General features: G+C 40.7%; 2 protein-coding genes across 3 annotated transcripts in view; both read right to left on the bottom strand.

Moving 5' to 3' along the window:
* Window positions 1-6,220, bottom strand: part of VTA1 (vesicle trafficking 1) — a 37,893-nt gene extending 31,673 nt beyond the window's left edge. For both annotated transcript variants that reach the window (XM_039568974.1, XM_039568975.1), the window contains exon 1: window positions 6,035-6,220. In XM_039568974.1, coding sequence (XP_039424908.1) covers window positions 6,035-6,143 — 109 coding nt within the window. In that variant the 5' untranslated portion in view covers window positions 6,144-6,220. The remainder of the gene's footprint in view (window positions 1-6,034) is intronic.
* Window positions 6,221-9,102: 2,882 nt separating this feature from the next.
* On the bottom strand, window positions 9,103-12,770 carry GJE1 (gap junction protein epsilon 1). Its single transcript, XM_039570039.1, has 3 exons — window positions 12,626-12,770; window positions 11,847-12,029; window positions 9,103-11,437 (listed from the first exon to the last, which is right to left on the bottom strand). The coding sequence occupies exons 1-3, from the start codon at window positions 12,662-12,664 to the stop codon at window positions 11,042-11,044; spliced, it is 618 nt and encodes a 205-aa protein (XP_039425973.1). The 5' UTR covers window positions 12,665-12,770; the 3' UTR covers window positions 9,103-11,041.
* Window positions 12,771-17,832: the final 5,062 nt, after the last annotated feature.

Raw genomic sequence — 17,832 nt, 5'->3', positions numbered from 1 at the left:
CCCAGCAGTTGTGGAGTCGCCATCCTTGCAGATGTTCAAAAACTGCCTGCCCACAGTCCTGACCAACCTGCCCTAGTGATTATGCTCTGAGCAGGGGATTGCATGAGGGGATGTACAAAGCCTTCCAACCTCAACAGTTCTGTGTTTCTGCAAATCAGAATACTGATGTTAATGCATCCCTTCTTCAAAGGCAGCAGCAAACCTCAGGCAGGAAAAGACAGTTGTTAATTCTACTTCCAGAGGTTCAAGTTCAATAAATATATACCAAAAAAAGGTGAATTATGTGCCGGAAACAAGGCACCTTAGTATATTTACACTAAATTTACACATTTACATTTACCATACAAGTGAAATTTATGAGTTTCATACAAATACATGTAATTCAGAAAAGGTTTCGAACTCTGAAGTACACTTGTTCTATTTTATGTTCTCATTCCTATCTCTGTCAGAATAGATTATTTTAAAATATTTCCTATATAATCAAAGCAAGTGCCCAAAAATACTACACAAGAGTTAATATCATCTTAATTTTTGCCACCACCCACAGTTTGCTTTGAGGATTGTGGGGTTTATATAATTGTCTTTGTCATTCCTAACACTTTTTAGTTTTTCTGTCTGCACAGACAAAACAATTTTAAGAGCACAGTCTTCCCCAGTTACAAATCTTTGAAATAATCAGAGCGAACAAAGACTGAAAACAGAAAAAAATAGAAAGCAAAGGGAAAAGTATAAATTGAGAAAAAGTTTTAGCTTATAGCACAAGCAAGACAAGTCTAACAGTACACTATGAAACTGCTATTTACTTAAATATCTGACTACTTTAACTTACCTTGAGTAAAGAAGAGATTAAATCTATTCTTCTGTATGCAAGCTCTAATAAAAGCCTTTAAAACATCTGTTGTATTGGTAGCCCACAAAATAGTATTCTGCCACCAGCAATATGAGAATATGGAAAATGTACTTTTACAAATGGACTACACAAAACTAATACAAAAGATGAGTATTTAAACTGGAAGGATCAGGAATTGGATCATACTAGATATGGAATGTTATAAGCACATTCTTTTAAACATTTCAATTGCACAGTGTCCCAGAATAAACAAAATCATTAAGTATGTGCTGAATCTCTCCAAATACAGCAAATACCAGTTACTTTTAATTTTATTAATAATTCTTAATTACTTGCATCTTCTAAATTAATCATTCGAAATGCATTAAGATACAATAAAAAGTTGAATTATTTAAAAGCTCAATTAAAATATTTGGCCATTATTAGTCCTCTGCTCTAAGGAAGGATCAGTAAAAAACAACAGTATTTGAGTTGTAAAACTGCACAGTAACTATATTTCCCAAAATCTTAGTCAGACCATGAACTTTACAGTCTATTTTTTCTGTAATAATAATATTAATAATAATAAACTCATATAATTTCTATGCAAAGAGAAGCTTGTTTAATAGGTGTCTGACGACACTTGAATGTGAAAAGCCAGTCACATTTAGCAGAGGGATATTTCTGTTAAAAGCTGAATGACTTTTGGTTCAAGAGGTTGTCAACTAGTTGCAGAAAAAAAATTGTCTCTTTTGCTCCTCTCCTGCTTGATCTCACAAACGCAGAAAGGTTAATGCAAGAGTATGATCCTTTGGAAGCATTTTTTCACACCTCTTTCATACAGAACCAATCTACTGATCTTATACAGTTATTTGCTGATGTTTAGTAAAGCAAAAATCACCACACTTTGCTTTTTGAAAATTACTAGAATCATATTTTTTTTCATGTTAGATTCATTGGCTATCCAAACATTGTTCATGAAACATCAGTCCTTTTCTGGCAACTCACTGGCATTCTCTCAATACTTTTGAATTAGAACATCAATGTTCAGTAAGTATAGACTACCAATCATCTTTGCAAAGAGATTATTAACAATGCTACAGGAAGGCTGAAACAACAGCCATTAATGAAAATCTTGCTTTAAACTGTAAACCTGAAGTTTTTGGAAGATACAGCTACCTCTCAAACCTTGCAATTAAAAAGACCCCAAACTTATCAGTCAAACTGCCACAGTTTGGATATATGATTTCTTCAGTTATTACAGGCCAGAGATTTTTTTTAAATCAGAGCCTGCCTCCTTGTGTCTGCAAAATAACATCTCAAAGTAGTCAAACAGTAAGACTCATGTAAGTTTTTAACATAAGTTATTTTATTGACTACCAATTACTTACTTGACTTTTGCTAGGCAACCAATGTAGCATTCTTTTCTAGTATTCCCTTATACCTGCTGAATAAACTGACCTTTACTGAACCTGAAATACCTACATACTTAATGATTAACAAATAATACAAAAGTGAAAAAAAGTATCAAATGGGGAAGAAAGCGTTTAAAATAAAGTGGTAGATCACTGCAGTGCTGGACACTTACATTAACCGTTAAGTGTTTAATCTCTTTAAAAGAATTATTTTGTGAGATCATGTCCTCTTAAAAGCTTTAAAAAAATAAACCTGGTTTCTTTATTTCTCTACGGTCTGTGTTCTGGGTAGAACAAATGTTACAACCATGTTAATTTATGGTAGATACTGTCAGGAAAAAAATATATTTTAATTACTTCAATAAAAAGGTAATAGTTTACACACAACATCTAAAGCTACTGATCATATTCTGCTTTGAATCTGATTACCTAAAAAAGAGGTTAAGCATGAAGGTTTTGTAAGGATTACACAGGATTACCAGTAATAAACCAGTTTTTTAATTTTTGCAGTGTGGAAGTACCACAACAAAAAGTGTTGTGTTATAGTGTACAAGAACATCAATGTTCAACATTTTATTTCTCACGTGGAAAATTATGTGGCTGTTGAAAAAGACAAATAATCCCTGCTGCAGCTATTTAAACTGTGTAAAACGGATTAATGGGAATTAAATTACAGTTTCTGTAAATCAACATATGCCAGCAATACCAAAAAAGCAGGAGTCCTGCCTTTGTCCCAAGCCACTGTGTCTTGTTCCTCGTCTTTGTGGGAACACAGTTGCTTAAGCAGCAGTGAATCGGCCTGGCTGAAAAATAGCTTATTATTGTTTTTCATCATGCAATTAGATTAACATTTGCTTCCAAACCACTCTAGGGTTGGGAATGAGAGACCAGAGAAGGACTACAGCATTTTCTTTAGGTGGCACTACTGATTTATGCTATCTTAATGCTTAAAATGCACACAAGAGGAAAAAAAATTAAAATAGTGTATGCCAATAAAACATGTAACTGCCATATAAATTCCCAGCTTTAAGAGTACACCTATATCACCTATGATGAGAGACAAAAAAGTAATGAGAGCAGTAATTTCTCTGACAATTTTATTGCTAAGCTATAGACAGCAATTATTTTAGGTTGCAAACACATCTTGTCAGAGTGCACTTACTTCTGATGCTCAAATTAATTTGTGTCACAGCTCTTATTATTAGACATATAATAGAGGAATTTAACTAAAATTAACATAAAACAAAACCTAGCATACATATGCCCATACTGCAAACTACTGTACCATGGCAACATTAATAGTATTGTGACCAAAGCTTTTTTCCACGTATGAACCACGTATGGCAACATTCCAAAGCTATAAATACATCACTGTTCAGACTGATAGTTACATCCACCAGCTAACCAATGCTCCCCCTCACAGGGTGCCTGTGAAAGCAGCCTTGTGATGGAACATGCAGCACTGTCCCATCGCATGGCCTTTCACCACAGGGTGCACTCTGCCGTGCCTCACCAGCCTCCTGGTCCCAGGACATGCAGGGTGCCAGGCATGTGCCTGCAGATGAGGCTGGTGGAGAAGTGCCAGCACAGGCAACACCACACGACTTAGCATGCACAGTGCTTTCCTCACTCCATTCCTTCCAAACAATACATTATATAAAACGTATAGAGCTCCTCTGAAACCCATTTCAAAGGCTCCACAAAGAGATGCTCACTTTTTTCAGTGATGTGTCTAATGAGAAGCGTTTTCAAAACACTATCTGAAAGGTATTCTTGAAAATTTTTTGTGTCCCCAGATCTACACTTCTAAAAATTTATCTTTTCAGTAAAGCTTTTATTATTCACAGCATGCTAGGAGTATATGCAGTACTTTTTTTTTTTTTGATAGTAGCAATATTAATAATTAATACTTTGGGATTCCATGCAATTATTCCAAACCCACAATGTTAAAAATTAATGGCTCATAAACCTTACTTTTGCTTCAAAGCCAGAACTAAATGAAGACAAAAACAACTATGGAACAGGAGTAATGCATTTTCATCAATCCAGACAAACTCATCCACCACGGGAGGAAGTAAGTGTCATCAGCGGAACACTGGTGAAAACAAAGATCCTTTGTTTTTTTTAAATACACAAAGGAGAAGAATGAGCAAGACCTAACTTGAAAAAGAGGTATCAGTGCTTTTTACTTTACGTAATACTGTAATGAAAAAGATATCTCTGGAATACAGTCTCTGCTATACTCAGTAATGAATCAGATGTGTTGAAGCACTCAAATGAAAAAATAAAAAGTTTCAGACTGCTTAGGACAGACAAGGCAAGCGACTTTACAGGAAATGGTAATTATCCAACACGGGCTTTTTTTCCCTCTACGCTAAGACTTAAGCTTCAGAATGCAAAACACAAAGAAAAGTAGAGATCATACACTAAAAACATTTCTGGTTTAAAATAGACTTGTATTTTATCACCTACACTAATGCATATCTTTTTCTTGTATAGCCAGACAGGTTATTAATGACAGAATGACAGAAAAATGACAGAATAATGACAGAAAAACCCAGAGAAATAAAGAAAAACAAACAAACAACAAAAAACTCAGTGCAACTTGACCTAGCTGGTGTTTCCTGCCACACGCAGTGCCACTCGTCCTGTTTTTCCAGTAAATAAAGAGAGAGTACTACTGAGAACATCCAGTGTTCTAAAATGTGGCTACCTCACCTTCCTGGTTGCACTTCTCCAAGTTAGCACACTATTCCTGTGTATCACAGAAAAGGTAAAATTATTCTTCTGTCACTCGGATGACAGCTTTTTCAGAGCTATCTGAAACCTGAATGTCAAGATTTCATTCTTCTAAATTAAAATCACCTTACAAAGAAAAACTACCAGTTCTACATCTATTTTTTATTTCATTCTTCTTGAAGACAAGCCAAGTAAACCCCTCAAATAACCTCGCATCTCAATAAAAAAAAACAACACTGTGATGACACACCTTCCTTCCCCTTAAGGGTGGGCTGTCGACAACATAAACATACATTTCTGGTGATCTGCTAGTCTTAGGCACTTTCCAAGTGTGGCTTAACTGTGACAGGCATTTAAGCTTAACAGCAGGCTTGCATTTCTTAATTAGCTTAGAAGCCATATTAGCTTGAAAAATCTACATATTAATTTGCAAGATTTACAGTAAGGTTTTGCTGTGTTCATTTCGGTGAAAGAAGTAGAAAAAGAGCAACCCACTCACTCCCTTTGAGAACCCCGACCCCGTGCGAATGGGCGGGGCGGGGCGGGGCAGGAACGGAACGGGAAAGGAAAGGGGAAAGGGAAGAAAAGGAAAGAAAAGGGAAGGGAAGAACTACTATCAGAACTAAAGATTCTCAGACTCAAAATACTTATTCAGGGTTACACAGGACCGGAGGACAAAAACTCTGAAAAGGTTCTTGAATGCTATTTCTTGCCATACTTCTTAGGACTATCCCATCAGGGCCACTTTGCACGGTGGCGTACGCGCACGCAGCCGGGCTGCCGAATACGCACTACGACTGCGAAGAGCCTTTAACTCCGCAAGCACAGAGCGGATGAAAGGCGAGCGGGGCTGCAGCGGCAGCCGAGCACACCGCGACCACCCCGCACCGCCCAGAGGTGGGGCTTCCCTCCGCCCCCCGTCTCCGCACATCCCCCGGGCAGCCCGGGCGGGCAGGGGAGGAGCGCTCCGCCCGGTGCAGCGGCTGGCGGCCGCGGGAGGGAGCGGCGGCCGGGCCCGGCGGGGCGGCGCTGCGGCCGCCTCCTCACTCACAGTAGTACGCCACCACGGGCTCCCGCTTGTCCAGCTCCTGCGCGGTCCGCAGATGGTGCTGGATGCTCTTGAGCTGCGGCGGCAGCGGGGGCAGCGCCGAGGCCGCCATGGCGGGGGAGGCGGCAGCGCCCGGGTCTCGCTCCCGGGTCTCGCTCCCGGGGCTGCCGCGCGCCGCTTCCGCTTCCGGCTCGGGAGCCGTGGGCGGGCGGGCGGCGGGGCGCGGAGAGCGCCCCCTGCTGTCCGGGAGGGGGCGGGCGGGGCCGTCCGTCTGTCCGTCCGTCCGTCCGTGTATGCGGAGCTACAGCTTCGAACGCCACCTGCGTGGCCCCTTAGTGCTTGAAACGCGTCCCACAGCAGCCGTGAGGAAGGGCTGGAGACCTCGGGGCGGCCGGGGCTTCTCCCTGGCCCAGCGGTGGAATGGCAGCCTAGCCCCGGCTGCCCAGAGCTGAGCAGTGACGCCTTCCCCATCCCTTCTGCCTCCCTTCCTTTGGGAGGTCAGCCCAAAGAGCTGTGCAGACCTGGCCTGTGGAGGTACGCCTGAAAGGAAAATCCCTTCTCAGACTGAAACATCTTATCCTTGGGCTGTGCCAAGGCTTACCAGAGGTCCGGGAGGCCCTCGGGGGCTGAACTGCACCTTTACATCCTGGCCTCTGCCCTTCATCCCCAAAAACTGTTGTCCACAAAAATCAGATCAGTTACCTGGTATGCCAATAAATACACACTCGAGAGAGACATTGATTATTCAGAGTTGCACCAGCCTGGGTGTTTGGTGGTATTCCATAAATCAAGCACCCCAACTATCAACACTTTAATACATTTAGCAAACAAAGGTTACAGGTTAACATAGTTTTCTTATCAATTAGTATTCTGTCTTCTGTTAGTTGATGATTCTCTTGCTTCTTATGCTAATTAGTGACCATGCTTAGTCTTTCTCATTTGAGTCATTTTGTTTCTTGGGTCTCTGGTCCATCAGCTGGTGGTCAGGATCTCCCCCTGCCAGAACTACCTTTTACCCAGTGAGAGCTGATTGCAGCACAGTTGCTGAGTTGCCTTATTAGTTTCTTCCTGACTTTGTGAGTTCTGCCAAATGGCCCTGTGGCCTGTAAATTCTGCATTCCTTGTGTCAACTATCAGTGGGCAACCTTCTTCCCAAGATTTGTTAGCCTCCCCCTGGGTCTGAGATCAATGAAGAATGCCAAGCTCTAAACCTGGCAAACAATGTAAACCTGGTAAATGAGGCAATTCTTCTACCAATTTGATTTGTTTTTCTAACACTTGGACATCACTTAGAGCTTGCTTGCTAGCTGCTATCTGTTTTCACGGATTAAATCTCCCTTCTTGTTGATTAGGCTTGAATGTATAGAAAGACTAAACATCAAAAAAAAAATCCTTTCTTAAGAAAATTTTACATATTCCACATTTTGCAATGCTACCATGGCCTGGCTAATAGGACTGGGCTGCTTCTTGCCAGCTGTCAGCAAGCCTGTCAACCCTGGAACATGCATCTTGTAGGACCACCACTTCCCAGATAACTTTTTCTCTGAGGAACCACCAGGGATTTCTGCTTTTGCAGAGAGGGGATGAGAACAGCAAAAGAAATGTGAACTGTTGAAACAAAATAGTTTCAAATGGATCTCACAAGTTATTGAAATATAAATTATTTTAGTGTCTATTATCTCATTCCGATGACATTGTTAAAACTATTTTAAAATTTCTTTTAGACAGCCCTTTTGCCAAACCTGTTCTTGATCTCAAAGTGTCTGTTTGCAGGGGAGGAGAATGTCGATGCTCCAGGGCATAAAAAAAGGTGCATGTTGGATGGAGGCACAGGGTAGGAGAGGTGGCTGCATTGTCTCATTGCTGACATGGGAGAGTGCCAAAAAGGGAACAGAAAGGATATTATGTCTGAACAGAAGAAAGGAATCCATGAAAGGAACAGAACAAGGAGTGGTTGCAGGACTGGGATGCTGTGGTGCTATACTAGAATCTGGGTGGCCCAGAGCAGCTATACCTTTGATGTAAAGGCAATCATGTCACAATTACAGCTCTTTGTTAAGTGAGAACTAAAATGGTCATGATGTCTGACTAGAGACAAAACTGACGGCAAACACATGAGCTGGGGATTGCTTTGAGTGCTATCTGGGAAAATGAGGTGGCTGGAGTGTGGTGGAAAGCAATGAAAAAGTCAAAGCACTTACAGTGCGAACCTGATGTAAGCAACAAAAATGCTTCCTCAGTGTTCTGGGAGACAGGACTTCATGTTCGCTGTGTAAAGAAATAGAATTGAATCAAAGAATCCCCAAGTGTATTACATAATTCCTTTCTAAATGGCAACAAGGAAAAAAATAAGCCTTCGTGATCATCTCAAAGACTTGCTAAGCATTTGAGCAAAAATCAACGCAACACTGAGAAATGCGTGAGGGCATATCAATCTCAGAGGGACGAAGGGTGGAAGGAAGCTGATAGAAAACAATGTGAATAAGCATGAAAGTGGTGGGAGTTTGGAAGACTAAGCAAAAGAAAGTTTAGAGACACTTGAGAATACAAAGAGCGCCAGGAAAACAAATGGCAAATATAGGAAATAGGAGTGTTGACAGCCACAGGGAAATGATTTCTTTACATGGATATAATATCTCCATCAACGTGTTCTAGAAACTAATAGCAGAATCAGGCACAGAAAAACATTTGCACTAAAAGGCAATAATGCACTTTTTCTTTAAAATGAAAAACTGAGGAATTTGACAATTTTAATTCCACAGGAAATGCAGAAAAAAATATTGGTGGTGTATCTCATTTGGAAGAAGGAAAATTTTTAATATGTTCCAGAATTTGACCACAAAAGGAAAGGGCATAGTGGTGGGTAATCCAGCTCCTAAAGCACTCAAGGGATCCTCAGGCAGTCCCATGCCAGTACTTGTTCTTCAAGGGTCTTGATGGTAACAGGGACTTAAGGAAGTCCTGAGGGCTTGGGGGTTTTGGCACTCCTCTGACCCTTCTGAAGTGTTTGGAAATTTACAGAAGAACAGCAAGCAATGACATATTAAGCACCAGGGAGAATACTGACAAGGTTGTGATTAAGTTATTTTATTATTATACAAATAACTGATTAAGTGGCATTTGTATACCATTGATAACAACTGTACCTGGCACGTGAAAGTAAATTATTTTTCTTAGTAGTTCTATATGCTGTATTTTTTTATAAATAAAAATATTTTTTTACCTGAGATTACAAGTTTCAGTTTGCAATAATAATTCCAGATGGATATTGACATATACAGTGAAAAATTAAACATGTATTAACCAAAGAACATGGCATATTATGCAAACAAGAAGTTAGCACAGTGATTTTTATTCCACTTGCAATGCTTGCAAATATCAAATACTTAATTTAATATTGCATAAATCTGATAGCTTTGACTGGACATTTATTTACGACATGTAACTTATTTCCATGGGGGAAAAATAATATTAATGCTTTAATATATTGAAATATATCATCTTGTTCTTGATCAGCATATTAAAAAAAAATCACACACCTAGTTTTAGCTCACTTTGTTTTACATGGCCCAGATTCAATCAAATCCAAGACACCTAAAACTTTCAATGCCATTTGTGTGATCAGGATTACTTTTGTGGGTGAGAATTGCAAGGCTATGATAATTCAACTGTGTTTGGGACTTATTAACTAACACTTGGTGGTAAAACATTTGGTAAGAATTTTTCCAGACTTTTCTAAACATTTCTGAAATGACCCAAATTCTGTTACCAGGATCCCAGCTTTTTATATTTGAAAAAGGAATGGAAAATGGCTGATTGTTATTATTGCTGTGTGTAGATATTTTATACAGGAAACTACCTTCTCCTTTCTTTCTGATTCTGAAATCTTTTTTATTTCCATTATCTCACTTCAGCACAAGGAAATCACTTCTAAATATGTTTATTAGCTCTTAAGAAGAAACTGTTGCACACAAAACCATCTGATACCTATATACCTTTGACACCTAACCTAACCAAATGCACTTACTGCATAGAATAATTTTAATATGCAGACTTCTTTTTTCATTGTTATTCTAGCAACTTTAGTCACAGCAAGAAGAAGTTAGATGTGACACAAACAGCAGAAAATTCTGTGGGCTCAATTCCACAGTCACACACAAGCAAAACTCACTGAAATCAAGTCATGATTGGGCCTAGGAATGGCTTTTTTCCGAGATTTTATTTTGACACTTCTAAGCCACTTAAGCAAAATTGTCAAGAAGCCCTTTTCCTCCTTCAAAATGTGATCATACTAAATTGGTAAAAATCTTCTGCGTGGTAAGCCAAAACAGGAGGGTAAGGCATTGCAGTCAGCACAAAGAATACCATGCTACTCTTTCACTTTTAGAAGGAGATTCTGAGCCAGCAGGTGACAGTAGCTGAGCCTCTGCAGAGTGAAGCTGGTATCCATGGATATGTTGTCACCACAGCCTAACCAGGAGTCTCTGCCCCTGGGGGCTGAGATGCAGGTTGCATCTCAGTGGCACTGCTTGGGAAGATGCTCGAATGCTTTCTGGTACCCAGAGAGTATCCACCATTATTGCTCAATTCTCAAGCCATAAGAACATGTAAGAAATTTGCAATAGTTTTTCCTGAAAGGGCAATGACCTTATAAGCTCCAATGGCATGTGTTCAGAAAAGTTGTGAATAGAAGTGTGTTTATAAATAACCTTCTCCACACACACAGACACTCCCCTGGAGGCAGAACTATCGTATGTGGCAGGTCATGAAAATATATTGCTCTTGGAGACCTCAGTGCCTTTGGCCTTGACATGGAAACAAAGATTATTCTAAAACAGTGTTTTAGATAAGGAGTTCAGGTCAAATGACTATCTGCCTCAGTAATAATAAGTGTGGTTCTCCTCTGCAACACTGCATAGAGGCCAGGAGATGATTTGTGATTTGTGGTTTGAAATCATTGTTACAAGACTGTAGGTGGACAGGGCGGTAAATGAGTACGTGTGGTTGACATCACTGAGTTTTTAAGAAACCTAGCCTTCTACATGAGATCTCAAAAATTTCAGCAACACACAAGATCACTGTAATCACAGTAAATGTGTACATTGCAATAAGAAAAATCGTCTTTTCAAAGTGCTCTGGCACCATGCACCGGGTAATGTTAAACTTTTTTTCAAGTGCTCCCACATCACACATGTAGATTGCGTTCACTTTGAAACCAAAGAGCTGAATCTGAAGCCAAAAAGCCACAACTTCAAGGACAATCCTTAAGAAAACAGAGAATATATAAAAACCGGTGTAGGATGACTTTTGGAGAATATCTTCCTGTTTGATGCTCTTACAAGCAGCATAAAGGTGAAAAAAGGCTCCAGGTACCAGTACAATCACCAGCTGTAATGCCCAGAAAACCTAAAATGTAGCAGAAATGTAGCTGTCAGATCATTTACAACTGCATTGGGACAGCTAAAACACATGCATATTGGAACATTTTGCAAGTCTGTTTTAAATATATATCAAATGTATAAGCACTTAGATGACAATAAAAGTAAAAAGCAGTTATGTTTTGACTTGAAAAGTTTAGTTGGTTTCTGAAACATGAGGATTGTTTTGAAGGAAAGGAAGCACAGCTCCCTATTTAGTCACTGATAAAGGAAAATATTAAAAGGAAAATATTAATCAAAAATCTAGTTATAATTAGCCTAGTTAACTATAATTAGTCAGTTAGTACTTATATAGAACAATCACGTTTTAATTTTTGCAGTTGACTTTCTTAACACTGGATTTTTATAATGAAAAAATAACAGAAAAAGATAATTACCTGAGGAGTTATCGGTCTGAACTGGTTGTAACAGAAAAGATTAACCTCTCTCTTGTCTGGGTCACAGCTGAAATGCAAGGCCTCATTTCCATAAACAGCAAAGCCCAAAACACCAAGGAAAAACATTCGAATTGAGCCAAAAAAAAGAGTGTGGAATTGACCAATTACCGTTGGCGGCCTGAGCTGCAAATCAGAGGGTTCATTCAACATAAAAAAATAAAAATGAACAGTGTTATTGTTGGAGGTCTACTGGCTTTTTTTCACTATCCAAAGTATTTATTTTATTCTACTTGTTTTAAAAAGAGAGAGTTTGTCTATGCTCTAGAGAGCAGTAGCTCTCTAACAAAATAATGTCTTAGAACACTTTATTGTTCCTACTAACTTTATATAAATGTTAATTTGTCTAGCACTTGCCAGTTCATTTGTTTCACTGCCTTTATCTGTATTCCGCTGCTGCAGAAGGCGCCAGACGGAGCTGAACGCTTCGACCCAAAGTCTATTCGTTTTGCTGTTGTACTGATTCATTCACATGATGTCAGGTGATGGCAAAGCACAGACCGCCGTGCCACCATCAAACCTAAACATGCTTAGAGCCATACTTATTCCCGCAAATTAAAGCTTCCCCAAAGGGGCAATTCCAGCCCCGTGCTCGGGCCGAGAGCGCAGGCGGGCGGCACCGCCGGCCCGTGCGCGGGGCGGGGGCGCGGCGGGGTCCCCGCGCGGTTTGGGGCCGGACCCCCCGCTCCGGTCGGGGCCAGGGGGCGCCCCCGCGTACTCACACATCCCTCCGAGAAGCTCCGGATGTAGTTGGGGGACATGGCTGGGGAAGGTGCCCTGTGTGGGCGGCGGCCGGAGCCGGAGCCCGCCCTGGCCCCGGCCTCGGCCCCGGCCCCGGCCCCGGCCCCGGTCCCGGCCCCGGCTCGCTCCGCCCTTTGTCCCCGGGCGGGCCCCTGCTCTCGGGCCGGCAGCGGGCGCAGCAAAAGCGGGGCCGGCGGGCGCCCGGCGATAATCCCCGGGCAGCACCGTCAGCAGCGCCGGCCGCCACCGCCGCCCCGCCGCCGGCTGCGCCCCTGCCCCGCTGCCCCTGCCCCGCTGCCCCACGCCGGCCTTTCACCGCCACCCCGGGGTACCCGCTGTACCGACCATCACCCCCGCCCGGCCCCGGAGCCGCTCCCCGCCCCGGTCCCCATCCTCGTCCCGGTTGAGGCCCCGGCGCAGCGCTCTCGGAGCTGCCGCCGGCGGGAAGATCCGAGACCCGGCTAGCCGGAGCATCTAGATCTTACTAACTTTTTAACCAAGTCCACTAAAAAAAGGATGCAGCAGGACTTGGAAGCCGTAGATCCACGATTCTGAATTCAAAGAAACAGAAATTGAATTAATACAAATAAATATTAACCACTTCAAAATTGCTACAAATAACTTAATGGCAATAATTGCTATTAATAATTTGCCAGCCTACTCAATATGTGAGGTTGAAGGAGCTCCAGAAGAGCTGTGCATGCGAGTCCATGCATGCGACAGACACTCCTACTGGTAAATTGCCGCAAGGATGTACTTCAACTCAGTAGTTTGAATGCAGTGGGAGTTCTATGGGAAGATGGAGAGAGGAAGGATGGAGATGGGAAACCAGTAAAGGGGAAATGCTAATTTGTCATTCACTCACTGGTATGCAGTAGTTTATTTGGCGTGCACAGGAAAGTGAAATCCAGTCACCAAATCCAGAGAGGGGTAGTTACTGTTTTGCCTCTAAACTCAAAAGAGAGCCTCCCTTGTAACTGGCTGCAGCATGACTTCAAGCTGATGTATCAAAAAGCATTGTTCCCCCTGTCATGTGTGCTCATAGGCATGGAAACATAGGCAGAAGAAGGGAAGTGATGGGAATTGGTGTTCATTTTACGTATGGATTTAGCTGTTGTGTCTCTAAAAGGTGCCTCAATGACTGTATTAATGACATGGTTGAAATAACTGTTGTAAGACATCAGAATGCCCTCTGTAAAGGAACCTACTGTGCATCTACTGAAGTAGCTAAATTAGAAAGAAGGTGAAAAGTGCTCCAATAAGTGCAGGTTATTTACTCAGCTCCTAGTTCAGGCAGTTAATGAAATGTCTGTCTCCTGGAGTACTGTAAAAGGTGCTGTATTGGTAGCACTCAGACTGGGTTTCCAAGCTTTTTATAATGCAGTCTGCTGCTCTCCTGCATAGAGAGAATGCTGAGGTTTGTGTATGTCAAATGAACTAAAAGCAGTAATGTCTCACAGTGGTGTGTGATTTGCAATAAAGTACTGTGGTTCTCAGGATGTGTGACTAACCTTCACCAAAACGCAGTGATTGTGGTTACAGTGAATTGTTTTCCGATACATAATACATATGGAGCTTAATTATCATCCAAATGCAATTTTAGTGTTCCCACAATACTATGAAATGACTAAATTAGTTCAGCATGTTTAATATCAGTAATATTTCAATAATTTAATTATTTTAAAATGTGAATTGCCTATTGAAAACCTGCTGTTGAGTGTACTTCAAAAATCGTTGCATTTGTATTTATTAGGATCTCTTTAAATAGAAATGTTTAAAAACACAAAAGGAGTTCGCAACAACTCCAAGTTTTGAAATGGAGATGGATCTTTCAATGCTTTTTATTATGCTTGGTATAGTAGTTATTATTTGCACATCAATTGATGAACATGAACCCATGAAGTTTGTTCAGCATTTGATTCCACTATAGATAGAAACAATATTTCAGAACACATTTTAGGGAACAATCTGCATTATACAAATGCTACTTTGTATATTTTTATTTTTTGGTGAGAATCACATGATTACTTACCTGACTGGATTGTGTAATATAAGACAATCAACAATCAACCTCGGTGACAGTATAGAAACTTGAATTTCTGTCCTGTGATAAAAGCGCTAAAAGAAGACTTAGCTGGCAGTGCTCTGATTTTGTTCTAGGAACCCATAAGGAATGCAGCTGCATTGAAATACAAAAAAATTAATTCTGGAGAGGTTGTCAGATAAACCCAATACAAACCCCATGGGTGTCTGCAGTGAAACCCCACTGAGTGTGATGAATGGGCCCACAATAAAATTGTCACTTTCTTTGAAGTGGCTCCAGTGTCATGTGAGCTCAAGCACAGGAATTCCATTATCTTCGCACTAGGAGGAACTAATAACAATGTTTTTCTTTTGTCATGCGTGTTCAATGATGTGCTTCGTAACACCACATTAGGAGGATAACTTGAGATGGAAGTAGAGTAAGCTGGCATTGTGCAGTCCTTTTGAGTGCAGTCTGCCAAGGGAACTCAAGCCATTCCTTGGGATTTCCGTGACAGAAAATCATTATTTGTTTTGAGTCTATAAGAGCAACTGTGTGTTAGTTGTCTATCAAGGACAAATGGGATGGAAGTGGTTGATATCACATTTGTTTCTAAGTGAGCCTGAAGCCTGGCTTTTGACTTCAGTTTGCAGCTCAGTGGTGTGCTGTTTAACCTTTTAATGAGTTGAAGTCCTACTGAATAATCAGAGTAAAACAAATGGAATCTAAATGCATGCATAAAGCTGCAGTTGAGCTTAGAGGGATGAGCTGCACATTTAACATTAAGCACCCAATTCATTGCTTTACTAATGTGGTTAAATGTAATGGCACCTATTATCCTCATGCCATGAATAAAACAAGCACCATGAAAATGCTACAAAAAATTGAATTGGCCTCAATAAGATAAAGTTTTGTTTGCCAAAAGAGAGCTTGCATGTCTGAATATTGGAGAAAGCCATTTCTGCTAGTTTTCCAGCTTTGTCTAGTACTGGAAGCACCTGAATTTCCATTTTTGTTTGCAGAGTTCCCTCCATCAAAATAAGAAAGCCTCTATGGAAGTAACAAGAAAGAAAACATGAGGGACATGAGTTATTGTACTTTTGACTGTCTGGAAGATGCTACTCTTTACTACAATACATGCCACTTATTCCAACTGTATCTACTGATCTAATGTGTGATACTAAAAAATTTATTGAAGATTTGGTTCCTAATGCTCAGTGTTTAAAATCAAGTAGTATTTGTTCCTTGGTTGTTGCCTTGTTTCTTTTTAATATTTGACTGAAGATCAGGCCTTCAAACATGATCACTTCCAGGGCTCCACTTGAACCCAGTTTTCATTTAATGTGCAAGTACACATAGATAATTACAGGCTGCTTACTGCAGATAGTTTTGGTGGCAGATACGCTTGGCTCTTTGAGGGACTACACATGTTGTGATGTGCAAATCTGGAATTAGCCCTGGAATTACTAAGTGCCTTGAGCTGCATAAATGCATGAAGAGTGTTTTTTCCTGTGAGACCCACTTCTCGGTAGAGGGCGTTTGTGAGATGCCTGGAGTTCCTCATTCCTGCGTGAACTGATTCTGAGTCCCTACATTTGGGAATTACTGATGAACTGGATCTGCCTCTCATGCCTCCAGGTTGTTGTGGTTTCTGCCCCATGGTGTTGGACTCCCGGATGCACTCCATCTGTGGTGGCTGGTTGTGCTTGTCCAGTTTCTTTCCCACTGGGGAGACTTACCTGTGGCACTCTCTCCCTCACTGTTGTGCCAAGTACTGTGTCACAGCTGCACAGGGAAATTGTCTCTAGCTGTAATCTGAAATAACATCTAAAGACATGGGTGGACTCTTGTTTGAAAAGAGAATAATGAACAGTTTGTGTGTGGAGATCTCAATTCTGACTGGTTTGTGTCAGAGTCTGTGGATCTTCCCCACACACGCCTTTTCACCTCTGCAGGAAATTATATTCATACTGTTCAAGTGTATTCCATTGTCTTTACACAGGCATCTGTTGAACAACATTAGAAGCATAATCTAACTTTCTGTTTTCCCTGAGCTGGAGACACTCACTTTCTTCAAAGCTGATTTCCTTGCTGTTCAGAGTTATGAAAAATATAGTCTAGATAAAATCAAATGCTGATAAAAATCAGGAATATAAATTTGCACTGATAAATTTGCACTGAAAATGTTTCTAATTCCTCAGCCTTAGGAATTCATCCTGTTAACTGAAGGACAGATAAAATTTACTAGGATAGAAGAAATTCTTCTGAAAGGCAGCAGTAGGAGTGGTGGTGGTGTACAACAAAAAGCAAGGGGTCTCACCTCTCTCCATGCAAACTGCAATAAGTTTATACCAATAGAAGTTTTTAAAGTGTTCTTTTGTTGATATTCATGCAAAAAGACTCAACTTCCTCTTGTCCCAAGAAAATCAATATTAAAGACATGTTGAATTTAAACTATTCTCCCAATGGGAATCATATTGTTTGTTCATATATAAACATATTTCCATACAAATTAGCAAAAGGACCATACATTCAGTGTTGAAGTTTACCTCAGTGTTAAAGACATACTGGATCCAGCCAGTGGGAACCAAAAAGACTGATTTGGAGTGTTAGCAGAAACATGACTGTTGTTGACCTCAGAAAACTTCATGTATGCTCAGCAAAGTAAAGGGTCACAGCAATTTAGATAAATGTGTAAGCTATCAGTAAGGCTGCCTCAGAGGGAGCATAGTTGAATTTAAAACTGTGTGGAGGAAATTTGATCAGTAACAAGAATCACCTCCAGAGGAGCTCTGTGATGATTATGATGAGCTGCTTAGTGCTAAAGGTGAAGTATTTAGCCTGATCCTTTCCGAGGCCTAGCACTGCTTGGGTTCTAACAAATTATTTAGCATTATCTGAATCATTAGTTTACACGACTTGAACGCATTTATATATTCAGAGACGTGAGAAGCGTCACAATGATCAATGAATAGATATAAAGAGGTGTAACTTTTAAGAAAAATTAATTATTTTTCTTTGATAATCTTTGTAAAAGTTTATTTAAGAAAAAATCACTGATTTAATTCCTGCACTAGACAGCATGCCATGGATAGGCCATGCACACATGACATCCTTTGCTTCTGATATTTCAGTGGTCAGACTCTCCATAGACCTGTTATAAAC

This window comes from Corvus cornix, chromosome 3 (assembly GCF_000738735.6).
Source record: "Corvus cornix cornix isolate S_Up_H32 chromosome 3, ASM73873v5, whole genome shotgun sequence".
Taxonomy (NCBI): Eukaryota; Metazoa; Chordata; class Aves; order Passeriformes; family Corvidae; genus Corvus; species Corvus cornix.
Note: the sequence above shows the minus strand (reverse complement) of the source record. Positions and strands in the feature narration are given on the sequence as shown.